At 59.2% G+C, this 11,191-nt stretch overlaps 1 protein-coding gene across 7 annotated transcripts; it reads left to right on the top strand.

The window, feature by feature from the left end:
• Positions 1 to 2,886: 2,886 nt before the first annotated feature.
• Positions 2,887 to 10,220, top strand: SLC39A13 (solute carrier family 39 member 13). 7 transcript variants are annotated; one of them, XM_041722617.1, is made up of 10 exons: positions 2,887 to 2,960; positions 4,171 to 4,479; positions 6,152 to 6,265; positions 6,456 to 6,649; positions 7,015 to 7,119; positions 7,231 to 7,320; positions 8,084 to 8,134; positions 8,432 to 8,560; positions 8,764 to 8,863; positions 8,977 to 10,220. In XM_041722617.1, exons 2-9 carry the CDS (start codon positions 4,179 to 4,181, stop codon positions 8,824 to 8,826), a joined length of 1,047 nt encoding a protein of 348 aa, XP_041578551.1. In that variant the 5' UTR covers positions 2,887 to 2,960; positions 4,171 to 4,178; the 3' UTR covers positions 8,827 to 8,863; positions 8,977 to 10,220. The 7 variants fall into 7 exon arrangements, with proteins under 7 accessions (XP_041578551.1, XP_041578550.1, XP_041578553.1 ...); XM_041722619.1 differs by having other exon boundaries at positions 2,889 to 2,960; positions 6,525 to 6,649; XM_041722613.1 differs by having other exon boundaries at positions 2,889 to 2,960; positions 8,432 to 8,564.
• The last annotated feature ends 971 nt before the right edge of the window (positions 10,221 to 11,191 follow it).

The following is an 11,191-nucleotide window of genomic DNA, read 5'->3' as shown; positions in this document are numbered from 1 at the left end:
AGTCTTCTGTGTATGTTCATTCATTTACTCCTCATGACAATCTGATACAGTAATCCCTTTTACAGGTGAGGAAACTGAGGCATAGGAAATCAAGTAATTTTTTTTCAAGTAATTTTTTTAAGAGATCTTATTTGTTTATTTGAGAGAGAGCATGCATGTGAGCAGCAGGGGGGAGCAGAGGGGAAGGGAGAAGGAGGAGGAAAGAATCTCAAGCAGATTCTTAGTTGAGCATGGAGCCTGACACAGGGCTCAATCTCACCACCCTGAGATCAAGACCTGAGCTGCCCAGGTGCCCCAGGAAGTCAAATAATTTACTCCAGGAAGATATCTGGTACAATAATCTGTCTGTCTTAACAAAAATGCTAGGAGGCCATTACACACACACACACACACACACATGCATATATGTATAAAAATATATATGTGTGTATGTATATATATGTGAGATTTTATACACACAATGCATAAATATGAATTTTTACATAATTACATAAATGTGATCATATACATTTTAATTTGTTTAAAATTTTTCCTTTTATGTTTTTTCCTCCCGCAACCATGGAATCCATGTTATCACCCATTATATGATCTTCTATTCTATTATTATTTATTCACAATTATAGATGGACTTCATATACTGATACTTATAATCACATATACAGGGTTTCTTTTGTCTTTTTTTTCTTTTAGTTGGCTCCATACCCAGTGTGGAGCCCAACACAGGGATTGAACTCACAACCCTGAGATTAAGACCTGAGCTGATGGGCAGCCTGGGTGGCTCAGCAGTTTAGTACCGCCTTCCACCAAGGGTGTGATCCTGGAGACCCAGGATCGAGTCCCATGTTGGGCTCCCTGCATGGAGCCTGCTTCTCCCTCTGCCTATGTCTCTCCCTCTCTCTCTCTGTGTCTCTTATGAATAAATAAATAAAATCTTAAAAAAAAAAAAAAGACCTGAGCTGAGATTAAGAGCCTGCTGCCCAACTGACTGAGCCACCCAGGCACCCCCCCTTATGTCATTATTTTAAAATAGTAGATCACATTAAATAAATCATTTCTGCATCTTTCTTTTCTCACTCATCTATACCTGGAAACCCCTGGCAGATCTAATTCACTGTTTTTAACAGCCACACTTCAGTCCACCTACCATGTCTTTCCACCTGGTCCTCCCTGCTCATGGTCCTCTTCTAGAGCCCCCCCCCCCCCCCAATGTGCCTGTTCCTTTACTCTATTAGGGAGTCTGAAGGTGGACATTCCAGGCCAGGTTAGAGGAAAGGACAAGGAGAAGGCAGCAAGTGGCATTTCCGGCTGGGTCTTGCCTACCTTCTTGCTGGTGGCCAGCAGCCCTCAGCCCCCAGAGGCAGGAATGCTGACTCTGTTATTGTGAAATCATTTGTATATTGTGAAGTGCTTTGCCTATGATTGAGTGATTTGCATACAGGGTTTGGGGAGGGGGCATACAGGTTTGGGGAGGGGGCGGTTTGCATCACTGAGATCCCAGAGCAGCATTCCCAAGTGTTTCCTCCCTTTGCAAAGAAACCAACCCAGGGCTTCCACTGCAGAACTCAGGGCCAGGCTCCGGAGGGTGTTCTGACAGGCCTAGGGGCCTGGTGTGCTGAGGCAGACAAGAGGCTTTCAGAGGAAAGCTGATCCCACCTGAAGGAGCTGGGGATCTATGAAGGCAGACGTCGGAGTCTGAAGTGCAACAGGGCATCAGGTGCAGTATGTGAGAGCCTAGCGTGTCCTCAGAGCCCCCAGGAGGCGAGAGCAACACAGGACAGTTGACGGGAGCTACCAGGGTCACAGGCTTGGATGCCCCCTCCCGTGGCAGTCTCTGCCCCAGTACCCACATGCCCTATCGGGAATATTGTATCCTCGCCTGATTCCCAGTGGAACCTCCAAGCCAGACCCCTACCTCCTAGAAGTGACTAAGTGCTATCACGTAACATGCTCCGGGTTCAAGGACACCCAGGTTCAAACCTGGCTCTGCCATCTGTGCCGTTGTGCGGCCAGGCTAACAGCACGCACCTCAGTGGGATAAAAGGACTCGGGGAGACCGTGCAAATGGCCTGAATGGCGCGCGGCAGGGTTCAGCTATAGCTGCTCACTGTAGCTATAATAAGGCTACTGTTTGCTGCCCTAGTCTGGGGTCAGGCCTGGCTTCTTCCTGGGGAGGGAAGCACAAGGGAGGAGAGCTCCCCCAGGTTGGGGGTTCCGGGCAGCGGTGTCAGGCCAACATGCATTGGACCCCAAAGGGTTACAAGCCCTGGAGACAAAGGCCTGAGGTTCCCAGTGAAAAACCAAAGCATAAAAATAATTCGATGAGTAAGAATAAAATTCCCTCTTCTGAGGTTCCCGGGGCTAGGCCCCTCCCTGCGGCAGGCACTTCCCCTTTCCCTCGTTCATGGAGGAGCCAGGCCCGTTTGACTCAGAGCAGGAGCAGCCGAGCCAGGAACCCACCCGGCCCGGCCCGGCTCCCGGCAGCGCGAGCCGCCTGGCAGCCCAGCGCGCCCCCGCGCGGCCGCGGGCGGGACTGCGGCCCTGGGAAAGGAAGCGGCGGCCAGACCCGCAAGCCCAGCCACCCGCCGCTCGCGGTCCCTGCGGGGCCGCCGCCCCCGCCCTGCGCCGCGGGGCTGAGCGCCGGGCCCCTGGGGCTCCCACTTCCGCCCGGCCCTCCCCGCCGCCCCCCTCCAGTGTCCATCCGGGCGGAAGTGCGCCGGCCTCCCGGGTCCCCCACGGCCGCGAGACGGAAGCGCCCCGCGACCGCCGCTCCCTCCGACCCCGCGGCGCGCGGCGCGTCGGGTTCCGGACAGGTCCCGTGTGACGTGGCCGCGCGGCGGGGGCGGCTCCGGGCTGGGGGCCGGAGGCCCGGGCGGGCGGGCGGGGCAGACCCGGGGCGGGGCGCGGCGCCGCTGCTGGATGGCCGGGGCCGCCCGGAGCGCCGTCGCCGCCGCCGCCGCTCGGTGAGTGACCGCCCGCCGCTCGGGGTCTTCAGCCCCGTCCTGTCGCCCCGCGCGTCGCTGCCCAGCGCTCCTCGCTCGGCCCCCGCCTCCGCTGTCCCTGGCGCCCCTTGCTTTCCTCCTTTCCGTCTCGTCTCGCTCCCCGGCCCCCCGCAACGCCGCGTGCCCCCTCGGCCTCCAGGTCCCGCCTGGCCCGGTCCTGCCTCTGGCCCCCCTGGGGCGCCCCGGGTTTGGTCAGGGTCTCCCGTCGAGACTTCCCACCCCCGCCAGGGCGTGAGGAAACTGAGGCAGGGGCGTCGCCGCTCAAGGTCACAGTCACAGGAGGCAGAGCAGACCACATTTCAACCGCATGCCCGAGTTTCCAGATTGAACTTCTCGGTTAGTTGACTCACATCCACGTCCTGTGATCCAGTGGCTGGGAACCTTCCTGCTCCCGCCGGCCCCCGGGCCTCCTGCAATATAAGGAGGGCTCTTCGCGCATCCCCGCTGCCGGGCACTGGCGCCTGCCCTGGGGAGCTCCTCTCATCTTCCCAGCCCGTGAGGGAGGCAGTTGCCTCATCCTGCAGCCGAGGAAACAGGCGGGAGAGAGGCTTCGGGACCTGCTGGCACTCAAAGCTGTAGGTGCAGAGCACAGTTCAGGGCAGGTCTCCAAAGCCGTCTGCGAGGCAGCTCCCCACCGAGTGCTCTGCCTCTGCGCCGGGGGTCCAGGGGGCTCACCGCCTCTGAAGACGCTCCGATGGCTCTGCCCGAGCCCCGCTGCTTGCTTCCCCCACCTGCACCGTCCAGGGATGCCCATCAGGCTAGACAGTGCCAGCCTCAGTCCCCTGAGGTGTCAGCCTCCCTGGAGCACGTCCCAGTGGCAGAGCCTCCCCTGGCAGCTAGAGACACCCGGCTGGGCTGGGCCTCCCGGTGGCTGAAGGGAACCCAGCCAGCGCCTCACCCCATCATTAGGGAAAGTTTAGCCCCAGGCAGACATGCTGACACAGTCTGGAGCAGGCTCAGGAGGAAAAAATGTGTGGTCCTTGGGAGTGGGGTATGGAAGAGTAGAGCCCCTTTGCTCTGCACCATTCAGAGGCCCTGGGCAAGGCAAGCAGGGGAGTGGATGCCGTGGCCGCTTGTCTGGGGCGGGGGGGGGAGGATCAAGATGCCACGTTTGCGAAGCAGGTGCGCAGCCAAGGGTACAGCTCACGTAAGAGGCCTTTGTGTTTTCCAGCACGTGGCATGCCTGGATGTCCCTGCCCTGGCTGTGGCATGGCGGGCCAGAGGCTCCTCTTCTTCACTGCTCTTGCCCTGGAGCTCCTGGGAGGGGCTGGGGGTTCCCAGCAGGCCCTCCGGAACCGGGGGCCTGCAGCTGCCTGTCGCCTGGACACCAAGGAAAGCGAATCCTGGGGGGCCCTGCTGAGTGGAGAGAGGCTGGACACCTGGATCTGCTCCCTCCTGGGCTCACTCATGGTGGGGCTCAGCGGGGTCTTCCCACTGCTGGTGATTCCCCTGGAGATGGGAACTATGCTGCGCTCAGAAGGTAGGTGACCCTCCTCTGGCGCACAGAGTGGCCAGTGGCATTGGAAAACATTGCTGCTCTTCCTGGGAGAGTGGGGTCCCACGCCCCAGGAGACAGCATGTCTGGGGTGGAAGGCAGGGGCAGAGCACATAACTTCTCATCTTGGTCCTGTGAGACCAGGGTGCCCCACGCTCATTTGTTAGTTCATTTGTGCATTTGTTGATTCCAAAAGAATAAAAGTCAGCAAACATTCACCAACAAACAGTACAGATTGCGGTTGGAAACTTGGGCACCAGGCTGCTTGGGTTCCACGCCTGGCTCCACCACTCACCAGCCTGAGTGGCATCGGGCAAATTACTTACCCTTAGGCTCCCAACCTTAAAAATGGGGATAATACTAGTGTCTACCTCACAGATACTACCAGGAAGAGGAAAGGAGCTCACACCACTAGAGCACTTAGAAGGCTGCCTGGTGCGGGGGGAGAGGGCAGCGTGTTCACAGGCCCCATGCTGGCCACCGCCATGTACTGGTGAGCAGAGTGCTGCTTCTGTCCCTTCAGTCTCTGCTGATAATGCAAAAGAGCCCTCCCAGCAAGGGCCCCTGGGTCAGCCTTCCCTGGGAACACATGAGAGGCTGGGGGCAGGCCAGCCCCACGGGCAGGGACCTGGGAGCACCATCCGTGCACACATGACATGTCGTGATGGAAACAGAAGAAGACTAGATGGTAGCTGCAAAAAATGCAGGTGCCTGCTTCCCTATGGGAGAGTGCAACAAAGTAGGCCTGGACCCCGGCTCCAGGAACCTCTTGGAAATGCATGCTCCAGGGGCTTCTGCCGCCTGTTAGGCTCGGGAACTGTTCGTTCAGCAGATGGTTATGACCACATCTGTACCTCATGCCGGGCTGAGGGCTGATGCCACAGCTGTGAATAGAGCCTCGGGGGCCCTGCTGTCATGGCCTGTGCATTGCCAAAGTCCCTCTGATGGTGTCCCTGTGAGGTCAGCGTAGGGGGGACTTGGATTTTTAGCTCCATTTCAGAAATGGGGAAGCCAAGGCCCAGAGGACTTGTTTGACCAGGTTGAGGTTACACAGCCTGGAAGCTACAGCTTCCCTGGGATCCCACCGACCCCCAAGCAGCCTCTGCCCTCTGGGCCTGTTTCTCTATTAATCCGAGAGCTTGGACATAGCCTCTAGCGGGCACTTCCAACTCTGGATGCTGCAAGTCTGCCAAAGTCCCCAAATCTCTGCTGCTTTTCTGAGTGTCAATGGCTGAGAAGAGACTCCCACTTAGAGAACACCTGCCATGTGTATTGTCATTTAATTTGCACAAGGTCCCTGTCAGATACAGTCACCCCCAGTTTACAGATGGGGAAACTGAGTCCCAGAAGTAACCTTCCCAGGGTCACCAGCTGGTAGTTTGGGGAGCCTGTCAGGCTCCCAAGCCCTGTCTCCTAAGTATGAAGCGGTGGTGGTCCCACAGTCATCCAGCGGGCGTGACATATTTCCTGCTGAGCACCCAGCTTGTGCTGGGCCTGAGGGGTGGGAGTGGTCCGGGAAGGGCAGCAGGCCATGTCCAACCTTCTGGAGGCTTGCAGGCTGGTTGGAAAAACACAGCATGCAGTAAGCTGGGTGGGGCAGAGGCTGGCCAGGGGCTCTGATGGGTCAGCCCCCAAACCCTCTGTCTCCATTTTATAGCTGGGGCCCGCCGCCTGAAGCAGCTGCTCAGCTTTGCCCTGGGGGGACTTTTGGGCAACGTGTTTCTCCACCTGCTGCCCGAGGCGTGGGCCTACACGTGCAGTGCCAGCCCTGGTGAGTGAGGCCACAGTCAGGGCGCAGGAGGGCAGAGAGAGCCAGTGCCCAGGCCAACCTTGCACCGCCAGAATGACTGGGAGAGGGCTTCTGGGCATCTGGCAGAGAACTTGTCCTGGCCCCAGCAACCTGGCCCCCTGTGGGAGTCCCCCCAGCCAGTCCTGTTTCCCCTATCACTGCCCCTGACTAGGTCCCATTTCAAATGGCCCCCCTTCTGTGGCCCTGGCTTGGCCTGGCCTGTCAGTGCTGCCCCCTGCAGGTGGTGAGGGGCAGAGCCTGCAGCAGCAACAACAGCTGGGACTGTGGGTCATTGCTGGCTTCCTGACCTTTCTGGCCTTGGAGAAGATGTTCCTGGACAGCAAGGAGAAGGAGGGGGCCAGCCAGGTGAGCCCCACACCCCGGGGCCTGGATGGGTCAGCCTCTGTTAGGTGGCTGCCAGGGTCTGGAGGCCCAGCTTCTGAGTTGAGCCGTGAAAAAGGGGCTCTGGGAGGCTGGGCAACTGGGAAGATCTGGGGAGTGTCGACATTGGCCCCTGCTGTGGCTTGTCCTCATAGGCTGTTAGTGACAGCAGTGGGGAAGGTGGAGGGCCAGCTGATTCTGGGGGCACCTAGCTGATCCAGCAGCAGAGAAGTCTAGCTAGACAAAAGGCCTGTTCCCTGTCTGTTTCTCATCTCTCACTCCCCTCCTGTCTACCCTGGCCGAATGGGGGAACATCTAATGTCCCCTCTCCCTCCTTCTCCTGGCCCTAGGCCCCCAGCAAAGATCCCGCTGCTGCCGCCGCACTCAGTGGAGGCCACTCTCTGGCCCAGCCGGCTGCAGAGCCCGGCGTGAGTGCCGTGGTCCGGACCATCAAAGTGAGTGGCCCCCTCAGGGCCCCCTCCTGCCACAGCGGCTCCCTCCCAAGTGGCAGGCCCGGCTGAGCCCTGCCCCCCTGGGTCAGTCTGGCTTCCTCTCCCCTCACGCAGGTCAGTGGCTATCTCAACCTGCTGGCCAACACCATAGATAACTTCACTCATGGGCTGGCTGTCGCTGCCAGCTTCCTTGTGAGCAAGAAGGTGAGTGGGGGGGGAGGCGGTCAGGTGGGACCCAAGCATTTCTGGTGGGAGTGATGGTGCCTGTGTTGACCAGTTGGCTCTGCCTCCCAAATACACCTCCAGCCGGTGCACTTCCTACTCCCTCCATCACCAACACCCTCACCGAAGCCCTGAGGGCTCCTACAATGGGGCTGCCTTTGCTCTGAGCCAGTGGGCTGTTGTAACTGCGAACACTCCTTGCTGGGATTACGTACCTCTGCCAGACTGCTAGGCTTGGGCCCTGGCTGCTTCTAGATGCTGCTCACTGACTTCTTCCCTCTGGCTTCTGACATTAGGGATCTGCCTCCTCTTGAACTGGCTGAGCTCTTTTTCTCCTCATGGCCTCCATCTCACACTGCTCTGCCTGCCTGGAATGTTCTTCCTCCCACTCTTTGCAATCCTGGCTCCTTATTCTTTAGGCCTCAGCTGACATGCACTTCCTCAAAGAGGCCTCTGCTGACCCCTCGTCTAAATTAGACCCCTGTCACTCGCGCTCTTGCCACCTGGCCCTTTTCCCCCCGCAGCACCTGGCATTGTGTAGTCATGTGGCTCTTTGCGTGTTCATTTAGTCCTTTCCTCCCCACTCCAGACTGTTAGCTGTGAAGGCAGGTTCCTTGTCTGCTGTATTCACAGTAGCCTGATGGTGTCCAGTCAGAGCACCTAGCAGAATAAATATTTGTAGAATGAGTGGACAAGTGGGTGACTGGCCCTTGGCCCAGGACCCCACACACTCCCTTCCCTGCAGATCGGGCTCCTGACCACCATGGCCATCCTTCTGCATGAGATCCCCCATGAGGTGTGTGCCAGGGGTTTTCCATGGTGGCAGTGTGGGTGTGGGGCTTTGGGAGGGGTGTGGGGTGGGAAGCCCAGCAGTGGTGGCCCTCGGGGCTAGGCTCTGGAGGCCTGGAGCTGCTCAGCCTACCAGGCTGCAGCCACCATCTCAGCCATGCTCCAGCCTCCTGGGGGGAGTGGGGTCCCAGCCTAGGGGATGAGGGCTGGGGGGCCCAGCAGCAGGGCTGGTGCAGGGGGCTCGGTGTGCAGGTCCATACCTGACCCTTTGGGGCCCAGAGTGATCATCTGGACCTCCCCTCAGGTGGGCGACTTTGCCATCCTGCTCCGGGCCGGCTTTGACCGATGGAGCGCAGCCAAGTTGCAGCTCTCAACGGCACTGGGGGGCCTGCTGGGCGCCTGCTTCGCCATCTGTACGCAGTCCCCCAAGGGAGTAGGTACGGGCGTGGTGGGTGGTGGCGGCAGGTGGTGGTCAGTGGAGGAGGGGCCCTAGCCAGAGGGCACAGTGGTTCCACCCCAGTATCCAGGCCAGGATCTGCCCGAAGCCTACCCTGGGGGAGTGGGTGCGATGCACACGGCTCCCCTGGGCTCCCCTGGGCTGCCAGCCAGTCAGGAATTCTCCTCCTGCTGCTGCAGAAGAGACGGTGGCCTGGATCCTGCCCTTCACCTCTGGCGGCTTTCTCTATATCGCCCTGGTGAACGTGCTGCCTGACCTCTTGGAGGAAGATGACCCATGGTGAGTGACCCTCACTGTCACTCACAGCGGGGGGCCTGGGGCGCTCAAGAGGGCAGGGTTGTGGGCACTGTCCCATCCTCAGCACCCCCTGAACCCGGCCCCTCTCCCCACAGGCGCTCCCTGCAGCAGGTGCTGCTGCTCTGCACAGGCATTGTGGTGATGGTGCTGTTCTCGCTCTTCGTGGAGTGACCGTCCCCGAGGCCCCCCCACAGCAATAAGAGACTCGGATTCACTCTGTGACTATGTGTGAGGCAGAGGGCGAGTGCCTGAGAGCGCACCTCTGACCAGATGAGAGGATGGCACGTGTGTGTCCGTGTGTGTGTGTGCACATACAGGTGCACGTGTGACCAGAGCTGTGTGTGAGACCAACACTGTGATCATGCGCTGGGCCCAGGGCCCGATGCCCGCGCCTGCCCCCAGCCACACTGTGGTTTTCTCGCCTTGCCACCCTGTGATCCTGCATTTTTTCCGTGAACAGAGGAACAGAAGCATCCCAAGTGGAGGATCAGGTCCTGATCCAGACCACAGTGGGAGGGAGAACAGCCTGAGGAGCCCAGGGCCCCAGGGAGCCCGAGCTGTCTCCCCCTGGGGCCCAGGGGGGGTGTCCCTGGCCTCTCCTCAGGCATGGAGCCCCGGGCAGCCTAGGACTCAAGGCCAGGGAGCCTTCTCTGCTGTGTCCATTACCTGGCCCAACCTTTGCCAGTTCTAAGGCCAAAGAAAGGAGAGGCGGGTGCTCGCGTAGCCCCTGGCCCCACTCAGCACTGACAGCCCTACCCTGCCAGGGGTGGAGCTGGGAGAGGCCTTCCAAGACCTTTTCCTCGTGGCGGCCGGCCCTGGGCCAGCGCCTGCTCCCCTGGTGAATGCACCCTGGCAGCACCCGCAGCTTTTGCCACCTCCAGCTGCCAAACAGCAGCCTGCAGGGCAGTGAGTAGCCCTGGGCTAGAGAGACCTCCTGGTCCAGCTCAGGGATGCTCGGGCCAGGACCCTGGTCCAGGAGAGGTACCCCGGGGGCAGGAAGAGTGGGTAGGGGCTGCCCCTCCCTGCCAAGGCCCCTTTTCCTGTCCCGCTGCGCTGAGGGTAAGTTGGGGGTGGCGAGGGCCCTGCCTTGTCAGCACTCAGGAATGTGCTCTGGGAGAATGCTGAAGCCATAATCCCCAGCTATTTCCCTTGGCTGACGCCCAGGTAACTCAGCTGGCCCACGCCACAGCCAGGCTCAGCCCTGCTGCTCAACCGTGGACGTTCTGAGAAGCAGCCATCAAGAGGGTCTGAATGGGTTTACAGCAGTTTTGCTGTGGTCTCGTTTCTATCTGTAAATACCTATTCTATAGATGAGATACAAATAAATATTATATACAAACAGGCTGCCTCTCTCGTGCACACGAGTCCAGGGTCAGGCAGGGCTTTCCTGGGCGCCCCTTGCTCCAGCCAGGCTGCTGGCTGCGAGGCACCCTCCACTCAGCTAGCCACCCTGCCCATCTTGTCACCCCCACCGTCCTCCAGCTCTTTCTCTGAACGCTTAGCCTTGCAGTGCTTCTTAGAACAGGGCATAGCCTTTCGTGCCCTACCGGGCTTGTCGCTAGCTTAGTGGTCCACTACTACAAGGCTGGCGCTATGCCATCACAGCCATCACCCCAAAGTGGCTGTCCTTACATCACAGACTTAAGAGCTAGGGGCTTTTCCCCAGAGTAAACGAAGGTAGGGAGGGCCATTCACAAAGTCATCTCCAGCAGTGCTTCAATGAAATTTAAAAGCTGATGGGAGCCTTACTCCACATATCCTGGCTTCCTCAGAGTGTAAAGGCAGCATCAGGCACCGGGGGGTGCTGCTTCCCCACACTGGTAGCCCAAGAAAGGGAGAAATTGAGTTCCCTGTGCTCTCCAAGCCAACCAGACAGCTTTCAGTAGCCCCCTGGCTGAGAAATGCCTTATCTGTGCCATCCTGGCGTCAGCCCGGGGCACTCAGAAGCCATCAGCTGCATTCACAGCTGGGACTGCCTGGCTCTGACCCAGCAGCTTGTCGGCAAAAAGGGAGCCAAGGCAGGGACACAGGGCCAGTCACTCACCCCCGCTCCCTCGGGGCACTGGAGCTCCTACCTGTTAAGCCCGTGCAGGGAGGCAAGTTCATGTGCAATCACGGTACTTGGCCTGCCCAGGGAGGCAGTGGGGCCCCATTTATAAATGAGGAAGCTTTTGGGGCATGGGAGGGGGGCGGGGGGCTGTGGGTTCACTGTGGTACCAAGAGGTGAATGCCCTGACTGGTCAGGAGAGGGAACAGAGAATGCAGAAGCAATGGCAGCCAGTCTGTCCCTGACCGAGTCTGTCCCCAGGG

The sequence above is a fragment of the Vulpes lagopus genome, chromosome 11, assembly GCF_018345385.1.
Source record: "Vulpes lagopus strain Blue_001 chromosome 11, ASM1834538v1, whole genome shotgun sequence".
Taxonomy (NCBI): Eukaryota; Metazoa; Chordata; class Mammalia; order Carnivora; family Canidae; genus Vulpes; species Vulpes lagopus.
This window is presented reverse-complemented; position numbering and strand designations above follow the sequence as displayed.